General features: G+C 45.9%; 1 protein-coding gene across 1 annotated transcript in view; it reads left to right on the top strand.

Moving 5' to 3' along the window:
- LOC308167901 (inverted formin-2-like) overlaps positions 1–13,142 on the top strand; it is a gene marked incomplete at both ends in the record, with an annotated part of 28,169 nt that overhangs the window by 6,036 nt on the left and 8,991 nt on the right. Inside the window, one exon of the mRNA XM_080542379.1 lies at positions 9,295–9,577. Within this exon, the coding sequence (XP_080398505.1) occupies positions 9,295–9,577 (283 nt within the window). The remainder of the gene's footprint in view (positions 1–9,294; positions 9,578–13,142) is intronic.

Raw genomic sequence — 13,142 nt, 5'->3', positions numbered from 1 at the left:
CTCTGTCCAGCTGCTGTCCATCCTGCAGGCTCTGCTGCTGGTGGCTCCAGGACGGGGAGACGTGTGGCTGACCCTGGAGGCCCTGGCTGTCCGTGCCACTCTGCTGGCCCACGACTCACAAATGGACTCCGCTGAACGTTTGATGGAGCGCCTGCTCTCTTCCAAGAGACAACAGATCTCAGCCAGTCCCAAGACCAAGACCACCAACAGGGCAATCCAGACAGACTTGCTCGGCAGCACAACCAACCAATCAGACATGGCTTCCGTAACTCCCCCTCCTCCCCCTCCTCCCCCTCCACTTCCTGCTGCTACCCCAAACCCTCCTCCTCCCCCACCCCCACCCCTGCCAGGCACCACTTATGGTGCACCCCCACCACCTCCTCCTTTACCTGGGATGCCACCTCCTCCTCCACCACCTCTACCAGGGATGGGGCAGGGAGGTCCACCTCCTCCCCCTCCCCTGCCTGGTATGGGCCCCCCACCTCCCCCTCCCCTGCCTGGTATGGGCCCCCCACCTCCCCCTCCCCTGCCTGGTATGGGCCCCCCTCCCCCACCACCCCCTCCCCCAGGTATTGGAGGAGGTATTATTGTGCCCCAGAACGCTCCTCTCCCCAAGGCCAGCCGCTGTCCCACACTGCGCATGAAGAAGCTCAACTGGCAGAAGCTGCCCTCCAGAGTGGTGTCTGAAAGCCAATCCATGTGGTCGTCAGTGCAGTCTGATTCCCTGGAACCTGACTACTCCAGCATTGAGGAGCTCTTCTGTCTGCCAGTGACTGACTCAAAGGCCAAAAGTACCAACACTACGGTCAAACGAGAGCCCAAAGAGATATCCTTCATTGATGCCAAGAAAAATCTAGATTTGAACATATTCTTGAAGCAGTTCAGATGCTCACATAAAGACTTTGTAGCTATGATCCAAAATGGGGACCGTTCCAAGTTTGACGTCGAGGTGCTGAAACAGATGCAGACGTTACTGCCGGAGAAACATGAGATTGAGAACCTCAAGTCATACCAAGGGGAGATAGAGAAGCTGGCCGGTGTGGATCGGTTCTACCTCGAGCTCCTATCAGTTTCATGCTACACCATGAGGATCGAGTGCATGCTTCTCTGTGAGGAGACCCCTTCTGTGTTAAAGATGCTGCAACCCAAAGCTGAGCTGCTGGACGCAGCCTGTGAGAGTTTGAAGGAGAGCACCCGCCTTCCAAGTTTCTGCAAGCTCATACTTGACATTGGAAACTTCCTCAACTATGGGAGTCACATAGGCAATGCAGATGGCTTCAAGATCAGCACCTTGCTGAAGCTCACAGATACCAAAGCCAACAAGTCCCGTATCACATTGCTCCATCACATCCTGGAGGAGGCGGAGAAAACCCATGCTGACTTGCTGAACCTTCCGGATGATCTAGAGATCTGTGAAAAGGCTGCTAGAATAAATGTGGATTCTATTCAGGCAGAGTCGAGCTCACTGGTCAAACGGTTGAAGGGTTCTGAGAAAAAAGTGTCCTCTTCTTCTCAGGAGGATATCAAGCAGCAGTATCTCACTGCTATGAAGGGGAACCTGGAGGCCTGTGAGAAGCTGCAGGAGCTCTTTGCCTCCATCAAAAAGAAGAAGGAAGAGCTAGCAGAGTATCTGTGTGAGGACACGTCCCGCCTCTCACTAGAGGAGCTGTTCAACACCATCAAGACCTTCAGAGGACTCTTCCTTAAAGCAATCAAGGAAAACCAGACCTGGAGAGAGCAGGCCATCAAGGCAGAGAAGAGGAAGAAACAGCAAGAGGAGGATGACGCCAAGAGACCGAGGGGGGAGAACGGAAAAATAATTCGTAAAGCCCCCCCAGTCCAGGAGGAGGGCTGCATCATGTTGGACCACCTGTTGGCTATGATGAAGGGCAATGCACTAAGGAAGACCACCAGGGCCCAGGCAGACAGGGGCAGCCTGCCCTCTAATGACAAGAAAAGGGATAGCACCCAGCCTGAACATGCCAAGCTTGAGCGATCATCAGCCGTAGATACCCAATATGGCATAGAAGTGGACAAGGTGGCATCAACCATTCAGCAAGGATCGCAGGACAGACTGCCACACACAGGGGAGTCCACATCAGGCCTTCCAACAGGACTCAAACTGGATTAATCAGAGACCATCGCCCCCCTCAATCCTGGATTGGATCCCCTGCTCAAGGAGGGATCTTCAGAGAGAGATGAGGGCATCAGTGGCGGCTCCTGCCAAATCTCTCAGGGGGGGCAATTGTTGCGTTGATGGTTAAGGTGACACGTTCAAGGGTAAATTCACCTAAATCAGCGGGCTTAAATAAATTGACTCTCACAGCCAAAAAATAAATAATAAAAATAAAAAAAAGCTCTTTGGTCTTGCCCATTGTGGAGAGGTTGGGGTCTGATTGATTGAGTGTGTGGAGTGTGTCTTTTATAAAGGTAACGAGTTCAAACTGGTGCAGTTAATACAGGTAATGAGTGGAGAATAGGAGGGCTTCTTAAAGAAAAACTAACAGGTCTGTGAGAGCTGGAATTATTACTGGTTGGTAGGTGATCAAATACTTATTTCATACAATAAAATGCAAATTAATTATTTAAAAGTCATACAATGTGATTTTCTGGATTTTTGTTTTAGATTCCGTCTCTCACAGTTGAAGTGTACCTATGATAAAAATTACAGACCTCTACATTCTTTCTAAGTGGGAAAACCTGCAAAATCAGCAGTGTATCAAATACTTGTTCTCCCCACTGTAGTTACCGAAATAAAACACAGATCAAAAGATTTAATGTACGATTCAAGTAGCCGATGTCCTTGACAACTGGTAAATGTGGTGGAGCAGGATTTAGCTTCTCTGAGGAGTTAAGTAGAGAGAGCAGCCTGTGGCTGTGGAAAGGATTGGGCTTAAATTGAGGATACACTAAAACGTGAAACTGACAAGCGCCAAAAAAGCTCCCCTGCCAGTTCCTGCCAACAGAGACTTGTTGAGACCAGCGTGCAGGGGGTTGGCACGGGTTCACACCGAGGCTGGTTGAGGCAGAAATCGAAGGACGTCGTGTGTTTTTATATTCCTCATTCGATTCCATGCATTACAATAAGCCTGTCCACCGATTTTCTACCTCCATGGTTGGAACCACGAGACTAGACACTACATGGTCATGGATGTGCCTAGGGACACAGCAAGCATGACCAGGGAAAGTTGTCTCCACAGGACCTGAAGCACAAAGCACCAATTCAGTTCAAGAAAAGAGAAAGAGTAGAGAAATGTATGCTTGTTACACAGAAAGTGTTAAAAAATAAAACTGACGTCATAATCTGCCCTCTAGGGCCAGCATCAGGTGCAGATCAAGCGTCAAGGGGGTTACTATCGTTGAACAGAGAATAGTGGCTTTAAGATGGCACAGACAAGGCTCGTCTGAAAGTAAAACATCAAAATATCGAGGGCATTAGTTATAAGTTACCCCTAATGGGCCAGCATCAGGTGCAAATGAAAAGTAACATTATTTTAAAAAAAATATTGACATACGGTCACTGAGTACTGCAGAGTACTATTTTTGTTGCTTTAATAAAGGCTGGCAGTCTTTAATTTAACTGTTGTTGGTGTGGACTATATACTGGGGAGGTATTTGAATGAATGAATGAATGAATGGTCTTTATTGTCATTGCTACAGTACAGGTACCAAACAACGAAATTTAGGAGGGGTGGCTCCCCTGGTGTTAGGAAAAAAAAAAAAAATATATATATATAATATTCAGGGGTCAAAAAATGTATACAAATATCGGATCGGTATCGGTATCGCCGATACCCGAAGCCCAGGTATCGGTATCGGTAGTGAAAAAGTGGGATCGGGACATCCCTAGCTAAAATGTTGTCAGCGTTCATGGACCAAATTGGATGTGTCGATCCATGGCGCTTCCAATTTCCTCACGATAAAAAATTCTCGTTTTTTTCACACGTCCACCATTCGTATAGCAGAATTGATTACTTCTTTATAGACAGAACACTACTTCCCTTTGTCAAAAACGTAGAATATTCAACCATAATTGAATCTGACCATGCCCCAGTACTATTGGATCTGTCCTTCCCACTTAACTACTCTGACCGCGCTCCATGGAGACTTGATACCACACTACTAACAGATAAAGAATTCTGCCAAATGATTTCAACTGCCATAGACAATTTCTTGGAAACCAATAGGGACGACACTGTTTCTCCCTCCCTGCTCTGGCAGACCCTTAAAGTAGTAATAAGGGGGGACATTATTGCATACACATCTAGGCTGAACAAAGCTAGGAGGCAAGAACAGGAGCAACTTCTCAACTCAATGATTGACATAGATCATCAATACTCTGACTCTCCCACCCCGGAGCTTTACAAAAATAAGCTGAATCTCAAAGCCAAATACGAGTTATTAACATCCGATAAGACAGAACGTATGCTGCTGAAATCACGAGGCTTTGTTTATGAGCATGGGGAAAAGGCTGGTAGAATGTTAGCGCATCAATTAAAATGTAAATCCTCTGACCAACAGATTCCACAAATTAAAAGAGAAAATGGGGAGCTTACAACTGACCCCCTCGAAATCAATGAGACTTTTAGGGCATTTTATTCCAAATTGTACACTTCTGAGGCACCCAATGATGATACCAATATGCAACATTTCTTCACAAATTTAAATGCCCCTGTTATCAACCCTGTTCATAAAGCAGAACTTGAACTACCCTTCCAAGACACCGACATTTATAATGCAATCACAGCTATGCAAAGTAGTAAGGCCCCGGGCCCTGATGGATACCCCATCGAATTCTACAAAAAATTCTCAACCAAATTAACTCCGCTCATCTTAGAAATGTTCAATGACTCAATGGATAATGAGGCCCTGCCACAGACGCTAACAGAGGCATTCATAACCCTTTTACCGAAACCAGGGAAAGACAGAACGGAGTGTGGTTCACATCGCCCCATCTCGCTGCTCAACAGCGATGTCAAGATATTAGCTAAAGCACTCGCCCGGCGTCTAGAGTCCGTCACAGACGAGGTGATCTCCCCTGATCAAACTGGCTTCATGCTGGGCCGCCACTCATTCTCTAACATCCGAAACCTTCTAAATGTCGTACATTCTCCTACGTCCGAGGAGGTACCTGAGGTGGTTCTCTCCCTGGATGCGGAGAAGGCTTTTGACAGAGTGGAGTGGGCGTACTTATTTGAATGTCTGAAAGCTTTTGGCTTTGGACCCACTTTTATTGCATGGATCAGACTACTATACTCATCTCCTAAGGCAGGGGTCGGCAATTAGGTTTGGCCTCGGGCCAATTTTTTTTTGAGCCACTAGATGGCGGGCCCGAACATAATCAAAGGCTAATTTAAGTAATTGATTGTTTTAAAATGTGACACGTTCTAATGCTTTGACTTTTCTTTCGACTGTACACATCGCTAGTCAACTAACACAGCTTGTTTTGTGAACCTGCTAACAATGTAAAGTAGTGTTCTAGTTAACTAGGTAGCTGTCCAATCCATTATGTTGCAGTATTTTGGCTTGATTAGCGAGTTTGTGTTGTGATTCTCAACAACGTTGAAACGTAGTTTCACACTTTTCCATATTTTTGAATAATAAATGTGTGGACTGACGATGTAGCGTAGCCTAACTTATTCTAATAATTATGTAACAGTTTCATTCTGATAATTATTCCCCCCTCCTCCCAGACAAGGTCACATTATTATTATTGGATTGGTTGTTTGCGTGCCGGGTGAAGTTAGCCAAACATTTAACCTGCTAGCAAGAGAAACATAATGTCACTCTCCAAAGGTCTAAAGAGGAAAGTTGACGGTGGAAACAGGGCATTTAAAGAGGAATGGACAGCGAACTATACGTTCATCCTACCTGGTTTCATCAATGCAAAGCCGTTGTGAGAGACATTTTCCGTGCTCACAATGTTCCCTTTCTATACGCGAGTCGTCCTTTTCGTCAATGAATGCGATAAAGACGCACGAGAGGAATCGATGGATGCATAAAAACCTTGAGAACTGCCTGTGGATTAAAGTGACGTCAATATCACCAGATATCAAGCAAATACTGACCGATGGGAGATGCTTTTTGTTTGCGCCGATTTTGTTTTCAATGTTTTTCAGAAAATTAAACAGAATTTGCGTTGTTACTGTTCATATGTGTGTTGCAGTCACATATACGTAAACATTACGTTTGAATGGCTTACTGAGCTCGTGTTATTTTGTTCAAACCACACACGGTATGTCGGCTATTTCAGCACCGTGACGCGTTGTCCACCTGCTTATGATTCACTCTGAGGGGTTCAGCGTCAGTGCGCTTCGGTGCACCTTGCTGCCTGATTGTCTGTCCCTGTGTCATTCACTCTCAACATGGATAAAAGTACAATAAGCATTATTCAGGTGGAGTTCGATTCTCTATTCGGACATTATAGGCGCTATATGTGGGACTGTCGGTCCGATATTATTATAAAAAAATTAAAAAAATAAAAAATAAAAAGTGGATTCTCAAAATAATCTGCTGGGCCAAATATTATTGGTGACGGGCCAGCAATGGCCCACGGGCCGCCTATTGCCGACCCCTGTCCTAAGGCATCGGTAGTTACGAACGGGAAACGCTCCACATTTTTCTCATTGTCGAGAGGGACACGCCAGGGGTGCCCGCTGAGCCCACTCCTATTCTCATTCGCCATCGAACCTCTGTCTATCATGTTAAAATCTTCTCCAATAATAAATGGAATTTCTAGATGGGGGAAGGAACACAAGGTGGCGCTATATGCCGACGACTTACTGTTGTATGTATCTGAACCGGTGCAATGCATTTCCCATATAGTTCAGATGCTGCATAGATTTGGTAGCTTTTCGGGATACAAGATCAACCTCACTAAGAGCGAATGTTTTCCAGTGAACAACCTAGATCTCGCAATCCCACAATGTGACTTGCCCTTCCATTTGTCTAAATCTGGCTTCAAATATTTGGGAATTAATATTACACGGTCCTTCTCTAAACTACATGAAAAAAACTTCACGCCCCTTGTTAATAAATTAAAAGATGATTTACAGAAATGGAGGTCCATTAATTTATCACTGGCAGGGAAGATCAACTGTATTAAGCATTAAGATGAACGTTCTACCCCGATTCCTCTACCTTTTCCAATGTCTCCCTATATTCCTCCCAAAGTCCTTCTTCTCGTCCATAGATAAGTCCATATCATCTTTCATTTGGGGGGGGTAAAGTCCCTAGAATACAGAAAAGACTTCTACAGCGACATCGGTCCCAGGGCGGACTGGGCCTACCAAATTTGCTTTATTATCACTGGGCTGCCAATATTCAGAAAATCATATACTGGGTCCATTCACCACAGCCGTCTTGGTGCGAAATAGAAAATGAGTCATGTCTTTCAACATCCCTCTCCGCCTTGATTACCTCCAAACTCCCTCTATCTGCCCCACACTACACCTCTAACCCTGTTGTTGTTAATACATTACGAATATGGTCACAATTTCGACGCCACTTTGGTTTAAAAGATTTCTCCAACCTAGCCCCTATCTGCAATAACCACCTTTTTGTCCCCGCCAGAATAGACAATGCTTTCGCCTTATGGAAAAGACTCGGTCTCTCCAAATTTAAAGATCTCTATACTGAGGGCGTCTTCTCGACCTTTAATCACCTCTCTCAAAAATTCAACCTTCCCCGCTCAAGTTATTTTCGATACCTCCAGGTCCGACATTTCATTAAAAGTTTGGATCCAAACTTCCCAAATGCACCACAACCTTCTGTTATAGATGATATCCTCCAAATTCCTCCCAATCTAAAAGGCCTAATATCAAGTATTTACTCTAGCATATCATCCCTCGGAGACACTTCCCTCCACAAAATTAAAGAGAAATGGCAGGAGGAGCTAGGGGACGTAATACCCGATGACTCCTGGACTGAGGCTCTGACGAGAGTTAACGGGAGCACATCATGTGCTAGACTAGGCGTAATCCAATTTAAGGTCTTGCACCGAATTCACCTTTCCAAATCTAGGCTAGCCAGAATCTATCCTGACGTGGATGAGAATTGTAGCAGATGTCATAACGCTCCGGCAACGCTAACACACATGTTTTGGTCATGTCCCTTATTATTTGATTATTGGTCAGCAGTTTTCAGGACCCTCTCACAGGCACTAGATCTGAACCTGCAACCTAACGCCTACTCAGCTATCTTTGGCATAGCGCCAACTGACCAACAGATTATTAACAAGCATAAAGACATTGTGGCATTTGCCACTCTACTTGCTCGACGGAGGATTTTGCTTTGTTGGACATCCCCCAAACCACCGAATTCCTCCTTATGGTTGACTGACCTTATGCTTCACTTGAAACTTGAAAAGATTAAATATACACTTAGGGGGTCCAAAGACCGCTTTTATTTCACCTGGAACCCAATAATATCCTATTTCAACAAACTAAAAACCCTCCCTGACAATGCAAGTGCGCTGGATGCTGAGTGATGACATATGTTGTGAATCTATTTATCAGGATAAACCCCTAGAGATACATCATCTCGTTCTAGAGAGGGACATATTACAATCATAACAGACATGGTATCACAGACCAACACGACCATCTCATCTATCCTCACTTACAAATGAATTGCACTTTATTTCTCTTTATCTCTTTGATTACTTACCTGTACTGTCTTCATTACCTATCACCACTGTTATTATTATTATTATTATTTATTGTTGTTTATTTATATCCTTCGTCCTGGGATGCACCACTTGGGATTTTGTGGGGGGGGGGGGGGGGGGGTTGGGACATGTTTGTGTTTTGTGTAAAAACAAACCAAAACTGAAAAGTATTATTTTTGTATATCTGTAACATCTCATTAAAAAGAAAGTAAAAAAAATATTTAAAAAAATAAAATAGAAACCATTAGACAAGGCGTTTTCAAGGCAAGCTCTTCTGTGTCAGGCAATTTAGAATGTTGAAGTTTTTCCAATTGTCCCATTGTGATGCAATAAGAAACTATTACAACATTTGCAACATTTGACAGTGCTACAAAAACACTGTGTGCATTGGCCATTGAGATAATATAGAGATATTGAGATATTGAAAGTACTGGGATTCATCTTAATTATGTATTTTCCAGTTTTGGATATACTGCCAATGCTGAGGTAGGTGTGGGATGCATTAAATGCTAATCAAATGTTGGTGGAACAACAGTCACAGTCACTTTCTGTAAGATTTCCCAAACATCAATACCTATGTTGTGTGTGCGTGTGCGTGCATATGTGCATGTGTGTTTATGTAACAGGGAGACTGAGGACCTGGACCTGAACATCCAGTGTGAGGCCTTTGAGGATTCCATGGCCGAGGATGCGGAGGAGATGGAGAGGGTGTACGGAGGCATCGACATGAGCAGTCACCAGGAGGTCTTCACCTCCCTCCTCACCAAAGTGAGCAGCTCCCCAGCCTCTGTCCAGCTGCTGTCCATCCTGCAGGCTCTGCTGCTGGTGGCTCCAGGACGGGGAGACGTGTGGCTGACCCTGGAGGCCCTGGCTGTCCGTGCCACTCTGCTGGCCCACGACTCACAAATGGACTCCGCTGAACGTTTGATGGAGCGCCTGCTCTCTTCCAAGAGACAACAGATCTCAGCCAGTCCCAAGACCAAGACCACCAACAGGGCAATCCAGACAGACTTGCTCGGCAGCACAACCAACCAATCAGACATGGCTTCCGTAACTCCCCCTCCTCCCCCTCCTCCCCCTCCACTTCCTGCTGCTACCCCAAACCCTCCTCCTCCCCCACCCCCACCCCTGCCAGGCACCACTTATGGTGCACCCCCACCACCTCCTCCTTTACCTGGGATGCCACCTCCTCCTCCACCACCTCTACCAGGGATGGGGCAGGGAGGTCCACCTCCTCCCCCTCCCCTGCCTGGTATGGGCCCCCCACCTCCCCCTCCCCTGCCTGGTATGGGCCCCCCACCTCCCCCTCCCCTGCCTGGTATGGGCCCCCCTCCCCCACCACCCCCTCCCCCAGGTATTGGAGGAGGTATTATTGTGCCCCAGAACGCTCCTCTCCCCAAGGCCAGCCGCTGTCCCACACTGCGCATGAAGAAGCTCAACTGGCAGAAGCTGCCCTCCAGAGTGGTGTCTGAAAGCCAATCCATGTGGTCGTCAGTGCAGTCTGATTCCCTGGAACCTGACTACTCCAGCATTGAGGAGCTCTTCTGTCTGCCAGTGACTGACTCAAAGGCCAAAAGTACCAACACTACGGTCAAACGAGAGCCCAAAGAGATATCCTTCATTGATGCCAAGAAAAATCTAGATTTGAACATATTCTTGAAGCAGTTCAGATGCTCACATAAAGACTTTGTAGCTATGATCCAAAATGGGGACCGTTCCAAGTTTGACGTCGAGGTGCTGAAACAGATGCAGACGTTACTGCCGGAGAAACATGAGATTGAGAACCTCAAGTCATACCAAGGGGAGATAGAGAAGCTGGCCGGTGTGGATCGGTTCTACCTCGAGCTCCTATCAGTTTCATGCTACACCATGAGGATCGAGTGCATGCTTCTCTGTGAGGAGACCCCTTCTGTGTTAAAGATGCTGCAACCCAAAGCTGAGCTGCTGGACGCAGCCTGTGAGAGTTTGAAGGAGAGCACCCGCCTTCCAAGTTTCTGCAAGCTCATACTTGACATTGGAAACTTCCTCAACTATGGGAGTCACATAGGCAATGCAGATGGCTTCAAGATCAGCACCTTGCTGAAGCTCACAGATACCAAAGCCAACAAGTCCCGTATCACATTGCTCCATCACATCCTGGAGGAGGCGGAGAAAACCCATGCTGACTTGCTGAACCTTCCGGATGATCTAGAGATCTGTGAAAAGGCTGCTAGAATAAATGTGGATTCTATTCAGGCAGAGTCGAGCTCACTGGTCAAACGGTTGAAGGGTTCTGAGAAAAAAGTGTCCTCTTCTTCTCAGGAGGATATCAAGCAGCAGTATCTCACTGCTATGAAGGGGAACCTGGAGGCCTGTGAGAAGCTGCAGGAGCTCTTTGCCTCCATCAAAAAGAAGAAGGAAGAGCTAGCAGAGTATCTGTGTGAGGACACGTCCCGCCTCTCACTAGAGGAGCTGTTCAACACCATCAAGACCTTCAGAGGACTCTTCCTTAAAGCAATCAAGGAAAACCAGACCTGGAGAGAGCAGGCCATCAAGGCAGAGAAGAGGAAGAAACAGCAAGAGGAGGATGACGCCAAGAGACCGAGGGGGGAGAACGGAAAAATAATTCGTAAAGCCCCCCCAGTCCAGGAGGAGGGCTGCATCATGTTGGACCACCTGTTGGCTATGATGAAGGGCAATGCACTAAGGAAGACCACCAGGGCCCAGGCAGACAGGGGCAGCCTGCCCTCTAATGACAAGAAAAGGGATAGCACCCAGCCTGAACATGCCAAGCTTGAGCGATCATCAGCCGTAGATACCCAATATGGCATAGAAGTGGACAAGGTGGCATCAACCATTCAGCAAGGATCGCAGGACAGACTGCCACACACAGGGGAGTCCACATCAGGCCTTCCAACAGGACTCAAACTGGATTAATCAGAGACCATCGCCCCCCTCAATCCTGGATTGGATCCCCTGCTCAAGGAGGGATCTTCAGAGAGAGATGAGGGCATCAGTGGCGGCTCCTGCCAAATCTCTCAGGGGGGGCAATTGTTGCGTTGATGGTTAAGGTGACACGTTCAAGGGTAAATTCACCTAAATCAGCGGGCTTAAATAAATTGACTCTCACAGCCAAAAAATAAATAATAAAAATAAAAAAAAGCTCTTTGGTCTTGCCCATTGTGGAGAGGTTGGGGTCTGATTGATTGAGTGTGTGGAGTGTGTCTTTTATAAAGGTAACGAGTTCAAACTGGTGCAGTTAATACAGGTAATGAGTGGAGAATAGGAGGGCTTCTTAAAGAAAAACTAACAGGTCTGTGAGAGCTGGAATTATTACTGGTTGGTAGGTGATCAAATACTTATTTCATACAATAAAATGCAAATTAATTATTTAAAAGTCATACAATGTGATTTTCTGGATTTTTGTTTTAGATTCCGTCTCTCACAGTTGAAGTGTACCTATGATAAAAATTACAGACCTCTACATTCTTTCTAAGTGGGAAAACCTGCAAAATCAGCAGTGTATCAAATACTTGTTCTCCCCACTGTAGTTACCGAAATAAAACACAGATCAAAAGATTTAATGTACGATTCAAGTAGCCGATGTCCTTGACAACTGGTAAATGTGGTGGAGCAGGATTTAGCTTCTCTGAGGAGTTAAGTAGAGAGAGCAGCCTGTGGCTGTGGAAAGGATTGGGCTTAAATTGAGGATACACTAAAACGTGAAACTGACAAGCGCCAAAAAAGCTCCCCTGCCAGTTCCTGCCAACAGAGACTTGTTGAGACCAGCGTGCAGGGGGTTGGCACGGGTTCACACCGAGGCTGGTTGAGGCAGAAATCGAAGGACGTCGTGTGTTTTTATATTCCTCATTCGATTCCATGCATTACAATAAGCCTGTCCACCGATTTTCTACCTCCATGGTTGGAACCACGAGACTAGACACTACATGGTCATGGATGTGCCTAGGGACACAGCAAGCATGACCAGGGAAAGTTGTCTCCACAGGACCTGAAGCACAAAGCACCAATTCAGTTCAAGAAAAGAGAAAGAGTAGAGAAATGTATGCTTGTTACACAGAAAGTGTTAAAAAATAAAACTGACGTCATAATCTGCCCTCTAGGGCCAGCATCAGGTGCAGATCAAGCGTCAAGGGGGTTACTATCGTTGAACAGAGAATAGTGGCTTTAAGATGGCACAGACAAGGCTCGTCTGAAAGTAAAACATCAAAATATCGAGGGCATTAGTTATAAGTTACCCCTAATGGGCCAGCATCAGGTGCAAATGAAAAGTAACATTATTTTAAAAAAAATATTGACATACGGTCACTGAGTACTGCAGAGTACTATTTTTGTTGCTTTAATAAAGGCTGGCAGTCTTTAATTTAACTGTTGTTGGTGTGGACTATATACTGGGGAGGTATTTGAATGAATGAATGAATGAATGGTCTTTATTGTCATTGCTACAGTACAGGTACCAAACAACGAAATTTAGGAG

This window comes from Nansenia antarctica, assembly GCF_963989245.1.
Source record: "Nansenia antarctica genome assembly, chromosome: 11".
NCBI lineage: Eukaryota > Metazoa > Chordata > Actinopteri > Argentiniformes > Microstomatidae > Nansenia > Nansenia antarctica.
This window is presented reverse-complemented; position numbering and strand designations above follow the sequence as displayed.